General features: G+C 35.9%; 1 protein-coding gene across 1 annotated transcript in view; it reads right to left on the reverse strand.

Moving 5' to 3' along the window:
• Positions 1–21126, reverse strand: part of PARD3B (par-3 family cell polarity regulator beta) — a 430355-nt gene that overhangs the window by 180649 nt on the left and 228580 nt on the right. The window contains exons 12-15 of the mRNA XM_010565338.1: positions 18883–19053; positions 15321–15450; positions 9587–9686; positions 7285–7400 (exon numbers count right to left, since the gene is read on the reverse strand). Coding sequence (XP_010563640.1) covers positions 7285–7400; positions 9587–9686; positions 15321–15450; positions 18883–19053 — 517 coding nt within the window. The remainder of the gene's footprint in view (positions 1–7284; positions 7401–9586; positions 9687–15320; positions 15451–18882; positions 19054–21126) is intronic.

The following is a 21126-nucleotide window of genomic DNA, read 5'->3' on the forward strand; positions in this document are numbered from 1 at the left end:
TTGCACAAGGACTAAGGATAAATTATACTTATGCGGTAAAAAAGGTAAACCTTTTCCAAAATGGCATCTAACACAACATTTGGGATGCCCTGTTCAGCACAAAGATAGGAATAAAACACATCCAAACCAAGACTCTGGATTCTTTTTCTCAACTGTACAAGGTTTTCTCTAATTAGGTTTTTCAGAACAATTTTGTTAGAACTGATTGAATACTTCAACTGTACTCAGAGAAGGTCCCCAAGGCATACATCTTGTGTGTCAGCACATGAAAATGAAAATGCCTAGGCTTGCATTCACTATTACTACTACTTGTTGAAGAACCAGCAGTACAGTTCATGCTGTCCACTAGACACATTTACCTTTAAATAGAAGGTTTTCTCCTGGCAGAAAATAACATTAGTTTACAATTTTCCAGCCAGCATGATATAAATTTCTTCACTTTCTTCTAGTGGCACAACTACTCATTTTTGAAGGTTACACTGCTAATTGAGGCCATCGTGGCTTCTTTTACACATTTGTTGTCATCTTTAACCCTCTCTCACCTCTGTTCCAGAGAAACTGTACCAGGCTAAAACTGATCCAACTGCCCTGCTACACATCTCCTGTATGTCATTAACACTTTCCAAACTCCTAGGGTTAACCCCCAAGTTCCCAATTTAATCTATCATTCACTGGTTGAAAACATTGATGGGGACAGATTTACAACAAAGTGTTCTTAAAAGTTACTTCATTACCACCTGTACTTTCTTTCTCATAGTAGCTATACATTAACTTAATTGCTATTTTCTCCCCCTAACAATTTAATAATCTAAGTGCATTAACAGATCAACTCACTTCAAAATTAAAAGCAGCTTAAGAAACTACCACCTCAACCATGTGTTACCATTTTCTTGGCTCTATCATCATCACAGCTCATTTCATGCTCCCGGTCTGCTCCATAGCAAGCTTCCTTGAATCTTAGGAGATTTCTACAAAACCAGTCCAAAAAGTTGATATTCCTGCCCACTTCTGCCATTATGCCACAGCTCACCTTCCCCTCAATTGCATCAACGCAGATGTGGTGTAAAACTGAGTAACAGAATTGACCTTGTTAAAAGCCTTTCTTCTCATACAGAATAAACCTAATTTCAGTCTCAATTCAATTCACAGTCTCCCTATCACTTAATAAATGATTTTGTTCCATTCCCTACTTCTAGATCTTACAAACAGAAATTTGAAAGTAATTTAAACTAAGAAAACTATGTTGTGTTAATTTTTAAAAATCTATTCTGCAGAGTGGCTTCAGAAAATATACATCTAATCTGGCAGTACTAGAAAATTACTCATGACATAAGCTAGAATAATTTAAAAATCTCTCTTGGCCCTTGATCTCAAAGACAATCATAGCTATAAGCAATATAGTTTTTCCTAAACCCATGACATTTTTGGTTTTGAAAAGTCTCTCTTCAAGAGATGATTTGTTAAATTACTGTTATAAGCCAGTAACATTGAAAGGTCTGTTAGAATTCTGGGTAACCATCATCTCCATTTCCTCATTACTTTTCTAATGAACTTATCTGGCTCCTAAGTGTAGTTCTGAAGTTGGTTTCCACCCAAAGCAACCCAACAAATATATTCCATACATACATGGTTAACAAAATAATGATTTTAAAATACCAAATCACTTTTTGTCCCACTAATACCATAACTCTCACTAGGCACCTCCCAAAATGTATTCTTTTAATTTCATCTAAATCAAAACATTGTTTAAATCGAAGAGTAATCTCCATTAGCTCTGCCTGGTCCTCCTGTGGCTACAGTTTAAGATATTTATTTCAATATCCAAAATTACACTCAGAATAAGAGTAATCTGGTTCAGAGCAAACCACGAAGTAGCTAATACCTAGTAGAATCCTGACTGCATTTTTCACATCCTTCTGGATGTGAAACACTGGTTTCTCTTTGTTTTGAGGTGTTTTAAAAGTATGAACTGTAATCGAATGCATGCCTTCACTAACAACGAAATTAGCATTAGTTAAATATTGGCTTTCTTGCAGAATACTCCATACCTCACATCTTGCATATTCACTTGCTAATTATTCCTAAATACATAAATAAATTGGCCGATATCTTTAATAAATATGCCCCAAGGTTAAGGGACTCTGAGTATGTCTAACGATATTTTAGCAAGTAATATTTCACTCACATTTAAAATCAAGTAAAGAACATTTCCATTTCTTCAGGCTGTAGAGCTTAATCAGTTAAGATCTATGGGTTTTTGCTTTTTATGGGGAAAGAAAGGGAGAGTGGAGCAGTACCTTGGGTCATGGGTTATTATACCAACATCCTCAAATATAAATCTACACAGTACTTTGCCTGAATTGATACACAGCAAAATTGCTATATACTCATATGATTCAATTTCACATTGCTTCAGGTTAAAACAAGCCACACTTTCATGTGTTTGAATACAATTCCCATGGCTGTAGTTTTTACAGTACATTTATGCATAGCCTAAATCATGCCTGTGCATAAAGATTTATGGAAAATAAGGGTGTTGGAGATAAATAATAAAACACCTTCTTTCCTTTCTTTTTGTTAGGGCACGCCGATTTTCACCTTCCAATACAACATTAAAAAAAAAAAAAAAAATCCACATTGCCATTCACTCTCCACAAAAATTACCTTTTTAATACAGCTAAAAGAAAGAACAGATACTACTAAAAATGGATTCTGATGAATTATTATATAGAAATTCTTCTCTAGACAACTGTGGTAATGTATGGGAAAATGTGTGTGTATAGGAAGTTGTTAAAGGAAAGGGAAAATCATCCTTCCAATGGCTTCTATAGAAGCCATTGATTTCTTCTTCATTTTCAATCTGCCATTAAGTTTCAAAAAAAGTGTACCACTTAAGTGGGAAGGGACAACATGACATTAATTTTTAGCATTTTTTAATTTGTTTTGCTTACTTTTAATGCTATGCTATAAGCACAAGTCCAAACTTGCATGCAGCCTAAATTGGTCAGTACAGGCGTGCACTCTAAGTCACACTTCATTTGGCCCTGCACAAATTCTTGAAATGACAGTATGAGGAGAATCTTTTCTTTGCTAACATATCCAAACACCATCATCCATAACAAAAAAATTTATGCAACTGAGTGGACGTGTCAGGTGCCAGGATCAATAGAAGGAAAGGGATGGCTGCACACTTATCACCCAGTTCAAAATAAAAGTAGACAAGGCAAACAAAAGATATACCATAAGACACAGGATATGAACTCCACCAGTGATCCAGAAAGTGCTGTCATTATCTCAACAAAGCAGCAGGGAAGAACATTAGGACTTACAGCTGATATAGAACTAATCTGTACCCTATTACTCTGAATGAAGCTGTAAATTTTGAGAAGCCTTTGACCACTGTGTAAATGATGGATGCTAAAGCAGGGAACCAGTCGCCCTGCCTCCATACACTTTGCGCAAGGACATCTAAACATACGAGGCAAGGTTCTGCTCACGCCTGCAAAACCAAAGAAATTATCGCTACCACTACACTTGCCTTTTTGTATTTTTATTTTTAATTTCTACGACAGTAACTCACAAATGCCACTAATTTTTTTTAAAGTAGATTCAAGCAAAAACCAACTCATCTGAAAATAACTTGAGTTCTTCAAATACACCAGCTCCAAACAATGCTACTTTTAGATTCATGCTATTCGTGAATTTAGCAGTTAAGACTTATGTCAGTTCATACGACTCATGGCACGCGCATGATGGCTTAGAGCCCTGCCTAAACAACCAGGTGGCAGTGGTTCATGCCCTCTGCTCCTGTCCAGCTGTCCAATCGATGATACAGAAATGCACCAAAAGTCAAGAAATTAAACCTTGTCTGCCCTACTGGCAAGTAACCTACAGCTTTTGCCGCATGCGCTAAGTTCCTTTCGTTACAAGATTTGCTCAAGAGGCACAATGACAAATTGATGCAACATGTTAGCAGTACTGAGCACTTTTTGATCACCCATCCTTATTTCCTGACATTATTCACTAAGGATTTTAATTTATAATTATAATAATTATTATTTTGTAAATAGATACAACTGCAAAACAGATTAAGCACTCAAAGGTTTCTGGGCCTAAAATATATAAACGTGAAAAGATAAACATCAGTGTTAAACGGGTTTCCATTGTGAATCTATGTAATTATAGACTAGTCTTTACTTAACAGATTTGCTTCTTGTGTATACATCAACATCAACTCACCAAAGCCAGAAAGATTCTTACTATACAATTTCATTAGCTCCCTAATTTAATGAATTTGCTATTTTCTCATAAGGTTCACAATCTGTAGCAATAGCTGGATTCTTGGGACTCCTGTGTTTAAAATTTTCCATTACCTGCCTTTGATGATCCTTCTGATGGTGATGCCATTATGTAATCCATGCCTTTGTAACCTTGTAATTAGGCAATAGACACATTATATATGTTTCAAGGTAAAGTAGAATGTTTCAAAAGTGAATAGCAGTACAGATTTCACATTTATGCCCTGTATTACACAAATTCTGTTGTCTACTGAGTTCATGGCATTATTCTGGTTTAGAGACACCCAGGTGATTTCTGGACCTTGTAACCTGAAAGGCTGGTTATGTCTTCCCAGATCTGTGGAGACATCCAATTCAGAAACAACTTGGTTTAAAAGGAAAGAAACTGCATTTAAGTCACATTTTGTAAAGTCTCAGAGCCCTCCTCCTGGACTCTAATTCTGTGATTTTTCTGTTCACCGTGTTAGATTTATTTTGGAAGGGATTGGCAGAACTTGAGAACAACAAAAAAAAGTACTAAAGTGGACAGCATCCCATGACTACTGGAAAAAGAGGGCCTAGCAGTTATACAAGCATTTTCAGATAGGGGAATCCTCCTCTTTGTTACCAAATCTGCTGCATAGCTCCTCTGTGGTGCTGAACAAATCTCTCTCACAACCTCAACTCTGGGTCTGGAAGATGAAGGCAGCAGCACTTCCCATCTTTTCTTTTTTTTGTGGCAAACAGTGCACTGGAATCAATAATGGGTACACAGCTGCATGTTGGGATGAGAAGCTACTATGGGTCATGCCTGCAGTTAAGTAATGAGCGAAATATAAAAACAAACTAAGAAATAATTTTCCTTTCCCCAAAATCCATTTTGGAGTGTGCATTATATGAATGCTCTATTTGGAAGCACAGTTTTGTATACCAAATTATTGGGATTTTATTTGCATTAGAAGCATTTTATATTGCAGTTACTTCACTTAAGATTTTCATGTTTCTTTTCCTTTTACCCTTCCAGTCAGAACCTTCTGCTTAAAATCTTTCAAAAGGTGGAAAGTTGAACATGGTACTGCACTGCTTGCTAGAGAACGACTACAAACGGTCCTAGCTTTCATCTTTCTCAGCTTCTTTATTTGCCAAGCTACATGCAAGCAATTTTACTTCATGCATTGTTATTTATATAACACAGGATGTGTGCGGGTCTTTCGCAGTCCCTCCTGTTGTTTAAATGACTGTCTCAGGTAATAGATTTATCTTCGCATCACCATATATGAGAAGGATAAAACATTAGGGCATCACATCAGACTGATTATTATCCCTTTTGTATTTTACTTTCATAGCAGAAGGGGTGTTTTCAACAGTTACCTTCTATGAGCAACAATTTTTGAAAGATCTTAAAGACATATTCGTACCCAATTTTTATTTTATTTTTTGTAACCAATTTTATTTTATTTTATTTTTTAACCACTATGATTTAGTGACTAATATACACATTCTCAGAGCATTGTTTCTGGGTGTCAAGAGCAGATTGCTTATACGAATTTGAATCTCACAATATAAATGAACACAAGCCAGGACAAAAGGAAGTACAAGTTACCTGGTAGTTCTGAATATGCTCTCAAGTGCACTCCCATTGCCTAATTTTATATTGGTGCTTGTGAGCATTCTTTCTAGTGACTTCTGTGGGAGCTGTAAGTAAATGTTTCTAAAAGAAGATTCAGTAAAGTTGAACGTTATTTTTTTTAGTAGACTACATACAATATACGTTTTGACTCAAGTTTGTAAACTCATTCCTTTGTTGAGGAGCATTTCCATTCTTAAAAAAAAAAATCTAATGCATTAACTCTTTGTCAAAACAGTGGAACAGAACTGCAAAAGGATGAATTTCTGGTCTGGTCACGCAGTAGCTTTAAAATTCTGCCTTAAGAACTCCCCTAAATGAATTCTTAGCCATTCTTACCCTGCATTACTAACTGTTTGACTTTCCTTACACTCCATTAAAGGAGTACACACATTTTAAGTTACATTAAAATATTACATTAAGATGACAATAAAAATCAACAATACAAAAACTTAGACCAATCTAGAGCATTTCAAGAAAAAAAAAAAAATTAGCACCACCACAAAGCTACCTTGAAACTATATATGAAATTAATCATTATCTATTAATGGTGTACAAAATCCGATCCAACAAAACACACAAATCTATGATTAAAGACATTCTAATGGCAGGTCTCAAAGTTACTCCGTCAAGAATGAGTGCCACAAAGAAGAATTAGAAGGAAAAAGAAAAGCTTATTTGGTTTTCTTTGAGGTTTAAGAACTTTCTGAATTTTTCCTTGAACTGTCATTAAAACATGACTCTGTTTTCAACTGCAATAACCCTTCAATCTTCCACTTGCAAATGCTTTCCCAGTATTGAAAGAGCCATTTACTTTCTGCTTCACACACTCCGCAAGATTTTCTGCACAGCACTGATGGGTAAAGGACCAGAACCTTACCACTCTTCAAGCATTTATAAAGATCTACTGCAACACTTTGATTGCCTGTGTTTGTCATTGTCAATGAAGAAATATACAACTTGTCTTAGGAAAGTTAGCTGTTGTCCAGTGTAGTTTTGCAATCATTTATATTCTATAATAAAATGACTTTTGTTATTGCTGTTTTGCTATATTTTTTAGACACATAAAACTAGTACTACAATTCTTTCTGCTCATTTTTACAAATGCTCCCTCTTCTTCAGCTAAGATTTCAATACAATGGATAGAATGGCCTTTAAGAAAAAGAAAAGGAAAAAAAAAAAGACCTTTCTTCAGCTTCAATAAAAAGGATATTTGCAATTAGATGCTACAGGAGGCTGACCATTGTCCCCATGACCGTACTTCCTCTGCAGAACTTAATCCCCGATGTTTGTGTTTAAGAAACAAAAGCAAGAAACAGAGATGGTGCAGATGGGCTAAGGCTAAAAAGCTGACCTGTATGTCACCCCACCCCTTCTTACCCAGATCCATGCTTTTTGAGGCTTTCAGATTAATTGATTCAGACTGCTTGGCTGGTGTCAAAGATCTGAAGTTGATGTGCTGATCTGCTAAATGCACTGCTGAATTTATGATAGGGCTGCAGGAGAAAAAAAAAAAAAAAAAAAAACACGTAAAATAGTTAGATACCAGTTCAAAACACAAGTCAACTAAATAAAGCATGCACAAATATACATACATGTGTTTCTTTCTCCAGTTGCTTACAGCCATGCATTTTAAAATCAGTTACTGATCCTCAACTTTCTTTTTTGAGACTTAACACATCCAGTCACTTGTTTTTCATCATGGGTGCAAATATAAATGTAAATGCTTAGTGATAATTGCTTTTAAACAATTCATATTTTATTTAGCAGAAGAAAAGAGGAACATACCAATTTTTAAAATTTTTTTTTTTTTAAGCATTTTGCTAGTTCTATTTAACCACTGCATTTCCAAATAACATGCTGCAGAAAGTTGGAAAAATATTACCAATGCACCTGGTTCAGTTCTACTTCATTTGCTAATATAAGGTGATTTTACAGCCTTGTACCATTTCTGTAGAGGCTGGAGCCTGGAGGTGCCATAACACTCTGAAGAATTTCAGGGTATTGTGGTTTGGTTGTTTGTGGGTTTTTTGTGGTTTGTTTGGTGGGGTTTTTTTTAATTATTTTACTTCAAGTTAGGCAAATATCTAAACATTTAAAAAATCCACCTGAGTGAAACTCAAAGTAACTTTCACCTGTGAGGAGTCAAAACACCTCACTGCAATGCATTTGAAGTCTTCCATGTCTCTTTTCAATTAGAAACACATATTATTATTTTAAATGCTCTAAAACCAAAAAGCAGTTCCAAAATTAAAAACATTTATTTCCAAACTGTTCAATCAAAAGGTTTAGTTTTACAGTGCCACAACACTTTCCCCAGTTTTTTGCTGAAACGCAATTTCAGTGAAATCAGTGTAACTTGACACAGCAATTCAATTTCGACAAAACTTAAGTTCCAAACAGAAAACCAATACAACACTGGAAAAAAGTCAGGGTGGGAGAAAGGGCCTGTAAATTCATCATCATTTTAATACATCGTTATCATTTAATGTTTTTGCTCCCAGCTTGTTGAAAAATTAGGTACCAATTCTAGCAAACAACTGCAAGTGAGAATTTAATGCATAGTTCCATTAGTCTATGTAGACTTTTGTTTGTTTGCAATGTCATACATACCTGCCTGGCAGACCAGATACTATAAAATTACACTAGTGAAATTACTCTATGTTAGCAAAACCAAAATAGTTACAAGAGTCTTCATTGCTTGAAGAATTCAAGGTATCCATAATAAAATATATCCACTCTTTGATACTACATGCAGCCTATCATTTAAAGGGTAGCTTTTAATCACATCCATGCACACAAGGACAGAAGTACGGCTCAGTTTTTAGTTGAAATGTATACTTTCCTAATATCTTTACAATAAAACAGTTGCATGACTATCAAAACTGAATACATACAAAATTAGTAAAGTGTTCAACATTGAATTTTCAGCATCAGAAGTATGATAGGTTGAAATGATACTTTGATTTGAATCCTGTGCTGCTTGAGAAAGACAAAGTATATGCCATCATGAACTTCAACATGTTTACACTTTTTTCTGCACTTTCAAACTTCCGTATTTACTAAGGAAATTAAAGCTTGTAGCCGCCATCAAACATACCAGTCTTTACAAAAGGTATTCTTAAAATATCTGAAAAATCTACCCAGTGCATTTACAACCGGTAAAGGGTCCATTTGTTTTTCCCCTACACACTTCAATGTTCAAACTTACTGAAGCTTCATTTTGTAACCTCAAGAATGTCTTTGGCTGACATGCTGCATAGGAAGATTCAGTTTCCTACAAACTGAATTTGGCTAGAACTTTTAAAGCTTTAAGAGACTTCAGGCACTACATCTACACATATCACCAAAACTATTGGTATAGTTTTAAAATAACTTTTTTGTTTTTATAAATTGGGATTATGTTTTGGGATTCTTTTTGTTTTACTGAACACATGCTGGGTATTGTGATCCATATACCATGGATAGCAGGCATACTGCAGCTTATGAACAATTGAAATGGATGTTGCACTAAATGCTAAAATAACATTCCCAGCTTCTATTAAATGATCATCCAGGCAACTAAAAATAGTGGTACAAATTTTTACAAAATAAAAAGTGATTTTAAAATCAATTAGAACTACTTTCATAACCACTAATGAGCAATTAGGGCTGTAACTATTAAGAATAGACAAAGTCCAACCTATGATTATAATCCTCATTCAGCAGATCCTCACTGGGATGCGGTGGGAGAGGTGGAGGGGTTTCGTTTTCATCATTGCCATGATCAGACACTGGCAACTCTGAAATAAAATTGAAAAAGAGGTTAAATAAACTGCAGAAACAAGTACATTATACCAGTTCACTGATCAATGACTGGACTGGAAGGCCTCAAAGCAATACTGAAGTGAGTCACAAATTATTCAAATCCCTAAACTAAACTAGAATTAAAATCACACCAAGCAGAAAATATACCCCTTGGGATTTCCTGAAGAGCTGATTTTCAGATTTGCATATGCATAATTAAAGATAAATATAGGGAAACTTTGTGCTTATAGTGAAGTTGAGTGCAAGGTACAAATTACTTTACTCCATTTGAGTGGATTTTCACTTCTACATAGCTGCATCCTAACTGATTGTAGGTTCATGCTTTCATGCCCTTTGATGGGGAGCATTTACCTTTCATGTACAGAAGAGAACCACATTCTCAGCAAAGAGTTAAGAAAAAGAAAAATTTCTGTTATCCCATGGCAAGAGAAGAAAGACGCGTTTCTGAATTATAGTCTTCATTTTCCTACCATTTGGGTAATTCCTTCTTTACCTTTACAAAAGGCATTCAACTCACACCAGAAAATTACTTTGGATGAAAAAAATCCATGAACTACTCAATTAAACCATTCAGTGGTTTGCTAAGCAACAACACTTACATACCTGCAGTATTTAATATGATTGCTGTGTCTGCTGTAGACCAGTTCATTATTGTACTGTAAATTCACCTCTCAATCTAAAGCTCTAGTCTTGTAAGAAGTCCCTACATTTTTCAATATAGAACATGACTTCACCCCTCCAAAACTTAACAGGAAATATGGACACTTAATAATTCTTGGGCTTCAATGGCAGGTAAGCAATTTAACAATACTGACATACCACACTGCCACGTGACCTGTTCTGTTGCATTGAATGTTGCTAGTCTTTTTGCACAATCCTGCGTAAAAGTACTAATCTCACCTGAGAGAAAAAGGGTTTACAAGGAGGGGATCAAGGCAGACCGCAATAGATTATATTTATTAGGTAAGAGCACTGAGATAGTTCCCTAAAAGCAAACGAACAAAAAAAGACCAAACAAACCCACGCTATTAGCTCAGGAATCCTATAAAACTCCTATTGGCTGGATAGCCTCCTAAAGATCAGAAAGATAAGAAATAGTTCAAACTCTGTCAAAAGTGAGAATGTCATCAGAAGAAAGCAAAGGCAAGCAGATGAGGAGAAAACTTCTAACAAGACCTTAGAAGTATCTATTGCCCATCTGACACAGAAAACAGGTATGCTACCTAACATATATGCACACTGGCTTCTTGCATTATGATCACATTCTTTCAGGTTGCAATTTATGGACAGGCAACAGAGATGAGGACTAAATGGCAGGTTCTCATAGAAGAAAGAATTTAGAACAAAGGGAAACTCGTACTGTTCAATGTAATTAAATGATGTGAAAGATGAATCGGAAGATGAAAAAATTTACTTATGTAAAAACACTCAGAACTACCAAAAATAAGCAGACTATGAAGCTCTGCAAAAAGACTGCAGGATATTAAGCAGGAAATGCAGGTGAAATTCCCTGTCAGTGACTGCAATGTGATAGACATGGGGGTAGGGGAAAACTCTTGACACATACACAAAGGCTATTACTTTAGCAATTACCACTCTGGAACAACACAATAGAAGCGCACTGGATTGTTCTTTGAATATATGCTTAGTGAAGTCAAGAGGAAACGACATTTAGAGCCTCAAGGAAAGTCCAAACACTCCATCTAGAACTCGGAGTTAATGGTGTGCCTAGTTTTTAAATAGCATCTAAGGTTTCATTCTTCCTATCTGAAAAGGGATGTAAAATAATTCAGAAACCTATTGAAAAGGTGGCAAGATAGTTGGACACACGTAGAAACATTCCGAACAAGGAATATGGACTAGGATTCTTTGGTTTAGAGTAAGAAGCAATAAAAGGGGATACAAGAGGACTCTAGGAAACTGTAAAAGCTATGCATAAGGTGAAAATGAAGCTCTCACTGACTGTCTCATACACAGTAACTAGAAGGCACCCAGTGTAGCTATCAAGTAACACACCTAGGACAAACACAAAGTAGTATTTTTTTCCTGTGCAATTAAATCATGGCACTCATTGCCATGAGGATGTTTTCGAAACCAAAATTTTAAAAAATATTAAGAAATGGACTAAAAGGTAGAGAGGTATCAGTGGCACAATGGTCCAGACAGAACCTTTGATTTAGGAAGTCCCTGAATCACTGACTACACTAAGTAGGAAACAGATGCCTGATGAAGGGGGGTGGGGTGGGAAATCACACCACACCCTACACTGCACCTTACCCTCTTTGCGCAGCCTCCAACAGCCACAGCAAGACATTGAGCATATCGTGTAGTTATACTAACTTTGATTCACAGTAACTGATACATCATTTCACAAAGGCTGTTTGGTGACAGGTTACCACTGCCATTTTTCTTGCAGTACACAAATGGTACACACAGAAAAATGGTACACACAGAAAAAAGTCAGACTTCCTGAGCAAATCGGAAATGATCACAAGGGGCTACAGCTCCCAGCAAAATGGGAGCAGGAGCAAAAGAGTGAGAGAATTTAATGTAAGAGGCAGTCACTGGCTCCATGTTCAAGACCTCACAAAATGATCTTAACAGATGCAGAGAGATCAGAGGAACAGCTAAGCCACTAAACAAAATGTACTGAATTTACAGTTTAGGAGAGCAAATAATTGAGTCTGTCTATAAGATACATGTAATGTTTACAAGCAAAATTTAAACATTAACTTAAAATTTCACTTCTTAATTTTCTATCTTGACATTACCACACATGTATGAAAACAGAGGTGCTTGTACAACCATGAAGACTTGGCAGTCTATGGTAGCAGAGAGAGTTTATGATTATTCTACTACTTAACCAGAAAGATGACAGCATTTCCCCTATAACCATTTATAATGTAGGGTTATAAGAAATATATAAGAACCTCTAATGAAACACATTCCAGTAATCTTTCAACACCAGGAATGTAAAGCTGCTGGCACTGAAGTATCAGTTCTCAAAGAGGTTGTTCTAAAAAACACTGAATCTGTGCAACAGCTTGGCAGCAAAAGAAGTGAGGACCTGAAGGCAGCAAGTATTATTCATGCAAAAATAGAACAAACACTGGCATTTCAATATTGGATCAGTATCCCCTCCCCCTTTATTTAAATATCCACAGGCAAGACAAAATGTAATGTTTTGGCTATAACCACTTTTCCCCAGACATTAGTTTTTCTTGCTCACGCATAATAAAAAAGACTCTTAAAACAGACAGCAATATTAGCAGGCCAAGCTTCAGTGTATTTTTGCTGAGATTTTATAAGAATTTTATTGGTAGGAGCAGTGAATGATACTGGAAATAACTTATTAGAAAACTTTAATTGAGAAAGTGACATTTTATTAAACATAATACAGCTCCCGTCATTAAATTCTTACATTAGATCCTGTATTACATTAAAAATCTCTTCTATCTTTTATTATTCTTTGCAAAAATGCACCAGCTGTACTTCTACATACAAGATCTGGATAGTACACCATAAGAGTACAAGGGACTGTTCGTGCCTGTCACAAGAAGCTCACCATGTCTGTGACTCACATCCTTAAACAGACACACAACCTAAAGTTCATAAGTCAGTTAAATGAGGCTTGTGCATAGGCATAGAGTTTTGCCTTTACAGATGCCTTGAAATACTGAGGACAAAACTTTACAAGAAACAGTGCAAAAAAATTTTTGAACCAGTGACTGGAAATAAGTGACAAGCTCATATCGAAAGTAGAATAAGTATTAGCTCAACAATAATTAATACTATGACTTCAAAATTAGAGAAAGATTTCTACAACGTACAGGACTACTGTAAGCCTAAAGTGTCTTTCACCAAGAAAATTAGCCCTACTGCAGACACCCTACTGCTGAAAGCACCTGTGCAGTTCTCCATTAAGATCACTTAAATTTTACTCATCAAATGCCAAATCTTCAACCGAAATTGCAATACAGGGATGCTTTTAGTAAGTGCTAGAAATGTCTTTGTCACCTGTTGTCCACTGACTCTAATTCCAAACCGCTCCCAGGCCACAGCTGGGAAGACCCAGCCATGCCAAACCCTCCCTGACAATAGCCCTCAGCAGCACTCCAGAGCATCCTTTCCACATCCAACACACATTCTCTTCTGATGCCATCCCATTTTTTTTGCTATAACGCCTTCTTATCATCATTTGTTAATTAAAAAGATGTCTATTGAAAATGATTTTATGAATGAGCTGCAAACTAGTCATCCTGATTTCTGGATTGCAGTTGGAAAATCCTTATCTGAAAGTATAGCTCTTCCACATACTTTGTTTTGAACTTTATTTAGGTGACAAGTTACCTGTTGCCATCAACCTGTATCAATGGCTCCAGAGCATTTGCTTATATGTTTTTTAAGAAAGCGGTTAAAGGTATTTGCTGTTTTCTTATCCTTTGGCAATGACTGACATCCTCTAGGGCAGGCTAGCTCCGAGGATGACCCTTTTCTCCTGTAACTACAGAATCAGTGTAAATTCCATACAAGAGAAACAGAAGGTAGATCTCAACAAAAGGGTCTGATCTTTGAATATTTACATATTCACAGTGCTTGAATCTATATCCAATTCTTTGCCTGGAGTCACACTATCAAAATATTGAAGAAAACACAAAAGATTTACCTCTAAATTACATGGGAGTTTCTCTTGAGCTTTACAGATTGGGCTCTTTGGTTTTGCTTAAAAGTAGCCCACACAGTCATCACAGCAGCCTATAAAATTACTTTTTGTAGGCCACCCAGATTCCACAGCTGTCTAGGGAAGTGGGAGACATCATGCATAATTCAACTACATAAAAGAAAATCTTTTTTTTCCTACCAGAAGGTATTTAAGTATGTGCTTGGCTTGAAGGATAAGAACACACTTAAAAGGACAGGGGTCAAGACCATCTCAAATACTTAAACTTTTCAAATAACTAGTACCTTGCTGAGTCAGGTGCAAATTGGACAGACAGTACAGTATGCCATCAGAAATGAAAGAAGACAGGAAAATAAGTGGTCTTAAAAGCTCTTCCTTACATGCTTGCATATGCTCATACATCTAGCTTTTCTTTGTACAATGTACACGTGTACCTAATTTTTTTTAATGAGTTCATTAATATAATTCCAATTTGTAAATTAAGGGAATGTTTCTAACCTTTGAACAAATTTTACCTCTAAGTCTAAAATAAGCAAGCGTACTTTATGAATATCATGCTTTTGTATAAATTCATTTAGCTTATAATAACCTGGGACATAATCTAAGAATTCAATGCAAAAATCATTGCACTCTAATTAAAGATATATAGAAAATAAACATTTTGACAACATATATTTTGCACTCATCATTTGTTTTTTATCCAACCTTACGTGTTGGGGCAGCGAGCTAGAAACTGTTACTTAAACTGGAATTTGTGCCAGGAATCTAATTCACAACTTCTGAGTCAGCTCTCCCACCCTGGCTGGATCTTCAAGCCTCAAAGTAACATAGTGTGCACTTAACTCTAATTAACTGCTTTTCTAGGGGCTGTCAAAAGACAAAAAAATAAAGCTTTTTCTTTTAGCAGAGAAGGATATCTAGAGACTACCTTTTATTCTTTCCTGAGGACTGCATGTTACAAATTGCTGAAGAATAGTATCATTGCGTCGGGAAGCACCTGCGAAGTTGTGACTCCCGTCAGGGGCTGATTTTTGAAAGACTCCCTGGTCTGAGCGTTCCTAAGGGAAAAACAGAACCACACATTGTAACAAAAAAATTACATGTTCAACAATGCAGAAGATCAGCCATCACTACAGACAGTGCACAAATAACATAACATGTTCACTGTACAGTGCTTCCTTTCAAATGAGGAACTTGAAAGATACCTTCAAAATGACTGGTTTTGCTGACCATGAAATAAGACAATATCTAAGCAATAACAATCATTAAGAATGATGCACAAAAATGAAGACTGTTTTTTTTATGACCCACAACTGGCTTCATTCAAATTCTCCATCTGGGAGGGCAGCTTGTGACATTGTCAACACAAGAACACGGGCAATGCCAATGGTATTTTTCTGCCAGCCAGCTGGTTCCCTTCTCTCAGAGACTGAGTGCATATGTTCTGATGATCACACACTAGAGCAGTTTTGCAAGTAAGGAGTTACACCAAACTCCCAAAAGCAGGTCTTCTGGCTAGCAGCTAAACAAACTCCTGTCACACCTCTAGTCAGCTTTTCTTTTGAGACATTTCCCACCCCCCATACATGCCATATCGCCTAATTTATTCTCCTGAGCAGTTGCTCAAAAGAAAAAAGGGGAAGGAAAAAAAAAATTAAAAATCACAGTTTCTAAAACTAGGACAGACCCAGAAAGACGTTTCTGTACTCGTTATTCAGGGAAAACAGAAAACCCACACAGGGGAATATTATGGCTAGTTTTCAAAATAACCTTTATAGTTTCTGTGATTTTAGATCTGTTTTTTTGAAGGGGCCTCCAATTGGCTTCTATTTTTAAAGTGCATGTTCATTATGCCAGCAAACATTACACTAAATACATCACTCCTTAAATTTCACAGTCACGTCTACAGAAGAAATGCATGTATCTAACCCATATATTTTCTCTGTGAAATGATACAAGAGGTTTAATGCATTGGCAAGTGATTCCCTGCAAACCAATGCGTAAGAAAGGACGGTGTGTTACATCACCTTGCAATCTGCCTTTCAAGCTTAATAATAATAATAATAATATACTAAAACAAAAATTTAAACAATAATGATAGAATAATAATAATATACTAAAACAAAAATTTAAACAATAATGATAGAATAATAACAATCAAAAATAATAATAACATGGCAAAAAATGCACCTCAGAACACAAAGTAGTGCTGGGATGCTCACATGACAATATGGCTACAAATGTAATCTCAGTGGACAGGCAGCATCTGCAACATTCCTCCTTCTCAGTGCAGCATGAGCCATTTGAAAAAGCTATTTTGAACCTCTGTACAGAAACACACGGACCACACAGCCACTGACAATGATGATTCTTCTTGTTACTGGAAATTCTTTAGTTTACATAAGATTCCTTACATTGCGAGGCCCACATTTACTACTTTCTCATGGATATTGCTGGCTAAATTAAGCCGTGCAACTTCCAAACTACGACTACATTGGAGACTTGTACCCAGTGGGATAGGGAGCCTTAAATTAACAGCAACAACAAATCTGTTTTTCCAGCTCTTTGATAAATGACACAATCAATATCCCAACAACTGATCAGTAACCAGCCTAATTAGAGTATTCAGCTTATAAAACATAGCTGTCATGGAAGACCTTCATTAGCGTCCTGACCAATAAAAACAATAATGCATTTCTAAACATATTCTCCTTCTACCAAGCTGAGATGCAGTACTCAGGAAGCTGTTTTGGGGAAGGAAAGAATGGGCAACAACCCGTTTCTGCTATGGTCTCCAGACTCAAATGGAATTACAATTGAACTTAAAGAGTACCCTATAAAAATTGATTCCTGTCTAAAATGAATTTGATTCAATCAAGACCTCATTATGCATTATTCATACGGCATGAGTCAAGACTATTTACCTCTTTCATACATCTGGATAATATACAACACTATACACTTAACTATAAAAAGCAGCCTCATACTTTTATTAGCTCAATCTGATGTTTGATTGGAAGTTTTAAAAAAAAAATTTGGCTTCTGTTAAATGAAGAAAACTTGCAGGAATGAGCTTTATTTGAAGGTGAGCTATCTTTCTTATGTCACAAAAGCGCACAATAAATGTAACATACACTTTATAATACTTCCTTACAGCATAATGCTATGTCACATAGAAAGGGAAAGCAAAAATGTGTTTTCCTCTAACATATTCCAGAATAGCTAATGAATATTTTCCATATTTTCCTGGCATGACTGACGTCAGTGAGGCTTTTGCAAAGTGTCCTCCCAACAAAGTTAGAACATAATGTTTGGAAAGTAATATACTTCTAAATCTATTTCTCAATCAATCAGTGATGGTAGTAAATCAAATAGAAAATTATCAGGAAAATATTAAGAGTTAATTATACTAAAGAGATACCTGCATTCTCTTCCGCCCTCTGATATTTTATGCAAATACACCCACAAACATGATTGTTCTCAACATTTTAAAATGTTCCAGCAATGCTTATTAAATAAGAAGCTTGAAATAATCTCTTGGAATTCTATAATGGGATTTATTACATTCTTTTACACCACAAATCCACCTGTAAGTATTTTTATTTTAAGGAACTGTACAGATGTTGAAAAACTATTAAAATATTTACTCGAGTGTCAAAATTAAAACTGGGGTGAGTAGGAAGAGCAGCCCGTATACGTACATACATATTATCTATGTAAAGATGAAGAAAGAGTATGCAGATGAGCATGCATGCATGAAAGAGAGCGAGCAAGAGAGATCACAAACCCAATCTTTTTCAGAATAAGTGATTGGCAAACATCAATTTATATGAGGTCTAGAAAACATAACCATTAAAATGTCTTCCTTTTTTAATTTTGTAATCTTATTTAAGCAAGTTTTATGTTAATCAACTCAAACCCATCCTGAAGGGGTGGCCTTCATCTGACCAGGGAAAGTGAAATATTAATTCCCTGAAGGTCAAAAAAAAAAGAAAAGAAAAAAGGTGGGGGGACAGGACAGGACCAGAAGAACACACACAAAAAAGCAGAGTGAATTAAAATACTAATGAAACTGAAAAAGCAAGAGTGAAGTAAAATCCAAGTCACACTAAGATATTAAGGTCTCTGATCATGACAACAAATGAAATCAGAAGAATTCTAGTCACCTGTATCCCAGCTATTGCCTTGAGGAAGTAGCAGGTAGTCAAAACTACATCAACACATTAATATTAACCCTTTTTAGGATCACATTTGCTTTTGTTCTAATGCCTGTCAAATTAAAAGAGGCAACTTTTAGCCTGGTCTCAACAGGAACAGCAAGACCAGGAGATATCAACCAGAAACACTGTGTGAATCCTAACTCCAAGAAGTCAAGAATTCATTCTGCCAGGAGGAGCTCTCTGACACCAAGTCCTTAGCCATCATCTCTTGTATGCAAAAACATTGGGACTGGAAATACATTTATCTAACAAATGCATTTACTGCTTCACCTCTGTCTGCACCTCTAGTCTTCGGAGAACTACTAGCTGGATTCTCCCACGAATGTTCCCCTCCATGGACATGGAGCGCCTCAGTGTTTCCATAGCCTCATGATTTGACTTGCCCAGAAGTGACTCCCCATTTACTGCAACAAGCTGATCATTTACTCGCAAACGACCATCCTACAAGCAAAAAATAAAAACAAAATATTTTTTAAAAAAATCAGGAATTATTAGACAGAGGTGCTACATACAGGAAAGCAAGATGCAGACAATCAGACATTACTTTATAAAATTTAAAAAACAAGAGACTGCATACTACCACATCTTTAAAAAAAAAATCTTTGTGTCCATTAACTGACCATCTTTTTCCTCCATTTACTACATTTTGGGAAAAGTGCATAGGGCAATTACAAACATAGAAGCACATGCACATGCTGCTGTTTTTCTTGCATGTACAATTTAATTTGTATCAGTTCTAAAAAGAAAATGGGAAAAGGAGGTTTTAATTAGTTAAAAGGACCCACATCATAGCTGTTAGTATCTACAGTGCAACCGTGAAGGAGTACTGCAACATATTTTCCATGCATTATTATCTGCTACTAGGGTGTGGTAAGAAACAGCTTCAAATATTGTGTCTTGTAGTCTCATTAGTGCCTATCTCATCACAATTACCATGCCACCATTATGGGGTGGCATTCTCAGTTCAGAATGGTCATTAAGACTTAAGCATCCTTATTTTAATTAATGCCATCCCTGTATTTTAACATCCAAACCTGCTGTCAATAACAAAATTAGGGTTGAGCCGTATCAAGTAGCCTATGCTTTGAAAAAAGTCATTCAGTTTCATTGCCAAGGTTAACTGACATTTGTGGGTATAATAAAATTGTGGACACTGCTATTTTGTGATTTAGGAGTCCTATTGCTGTTGTTGTTATTATCTGTGATTTATTTCTTTCCATAAAAGCATGTGCCATGCAGTTTTCTCTCTTTAACAAGAAAATAAGGTCTATTTAATTAAGAAACAAGAGTTTCTCTTAAAGCTTGTCAAGTTCACAATTATCAGGTTGGCATCAGACCTCAAAGAAGGAAGAGAAAGAGTAAGAAACTAAAGATATCCAACACAGAAGGGCAATGAAGAAAGAATAGCAGGCAAAGAACCTGCATAGACATACACTGCTTGGTTGAAATGAATCCGATTCATTCGTCGGCTCATTACATACTCTTCATAAAGCACTGGTCCTAACTGTTTACATATTTCGTGCATCTGAGTAATCCAAAACATATATACTTTTTGATTTTTATTTTTTCTATCACTAAGATGTTCAATTAACTATTCTGCTATTGCTGCCAAGTAAGTCATTTGTGCTCAAGTGAGTTACGGTAGCTGTGACAAACCCTGCTTTCTTAAGTGTTATTTTTGTTGGAACTGGTTATCATCATTACCACAGCAGAATATGAATAGCCACGGAGCTGAAGAACAGCATATACCAGAATCCAAAATAAACTGGGAGGGACAAGACGACGGAAAGACAGAATTGGGAGATGAGTCACTCAGTGAAGGAAAATGAAGAGAAATAAAACTTTTCTTGGGAAGGTATGGGAATGGAGGATAGGAAACAGTAATGCCATTTGGAAAAAACCCTGAAATGTCTCCTACCTCTCTGCTGGATATTTCATGCCAACATAAATTTACATACAGCCAAAGTCAATAGGTTAACTCCACCCTTTCTCCACATACAAAATGATGCCATCACATATGCTGAAGTTTAGGGAGAGAAGAGTTATTGTTAAACAAGGAGTTTTATTATTTGCACATGTTGCAATTCCTTTGTGTTCTATCAAAATTTGCTAAAATGAATGGAGCCATTCATGGCAACAGGAATTTGAGGAAAAAATATTTTCTTTTTTGTGACTTTCTGTAAGACTTTGAAAATTTTACAGGTCCTCATGTCCTCCTCCTGTGGTCCCACAGGTTCTTGGGTTACTTATTTTCCTTTCTGTGGATAAACACCCATATATAAATATCCATTAATGCTTCTTACTAAAGTATATACAAATACAATGTCAAATGCATCTTGTCATGACTGCATCTGTTGACTATGCAACTGTCCTGAACACAACGCGTATATTTAAATGAATCACTGCAGCCTCAGAAAGCTCTGAATTGGCCTGATTTTTAATTTCCCTTACAATACTTTTGTAGGAGACTTTGTATTTATTTGTATTTTAATAATGTCAGTGCTTAAAGAACTT

The sequence above is a fragment of the Haliaeetus leucocephalus genome, unplaced genomic scaffold (assembly GCF_000737465.1).
Source record: "Haliaeetus leucocephalus isolate CR32 unplaced genomic scaffold, Haliaeetus_leucocephalus-4.0 Scaffold1, whole genome shotgun sequence".
Lineage (NCBI taxonomy): Eukaryota > Metazoa > Chordata > Aves > Accipitriformes > Accipitridae > Haliaeetus > Haliaeetus leucocephalus.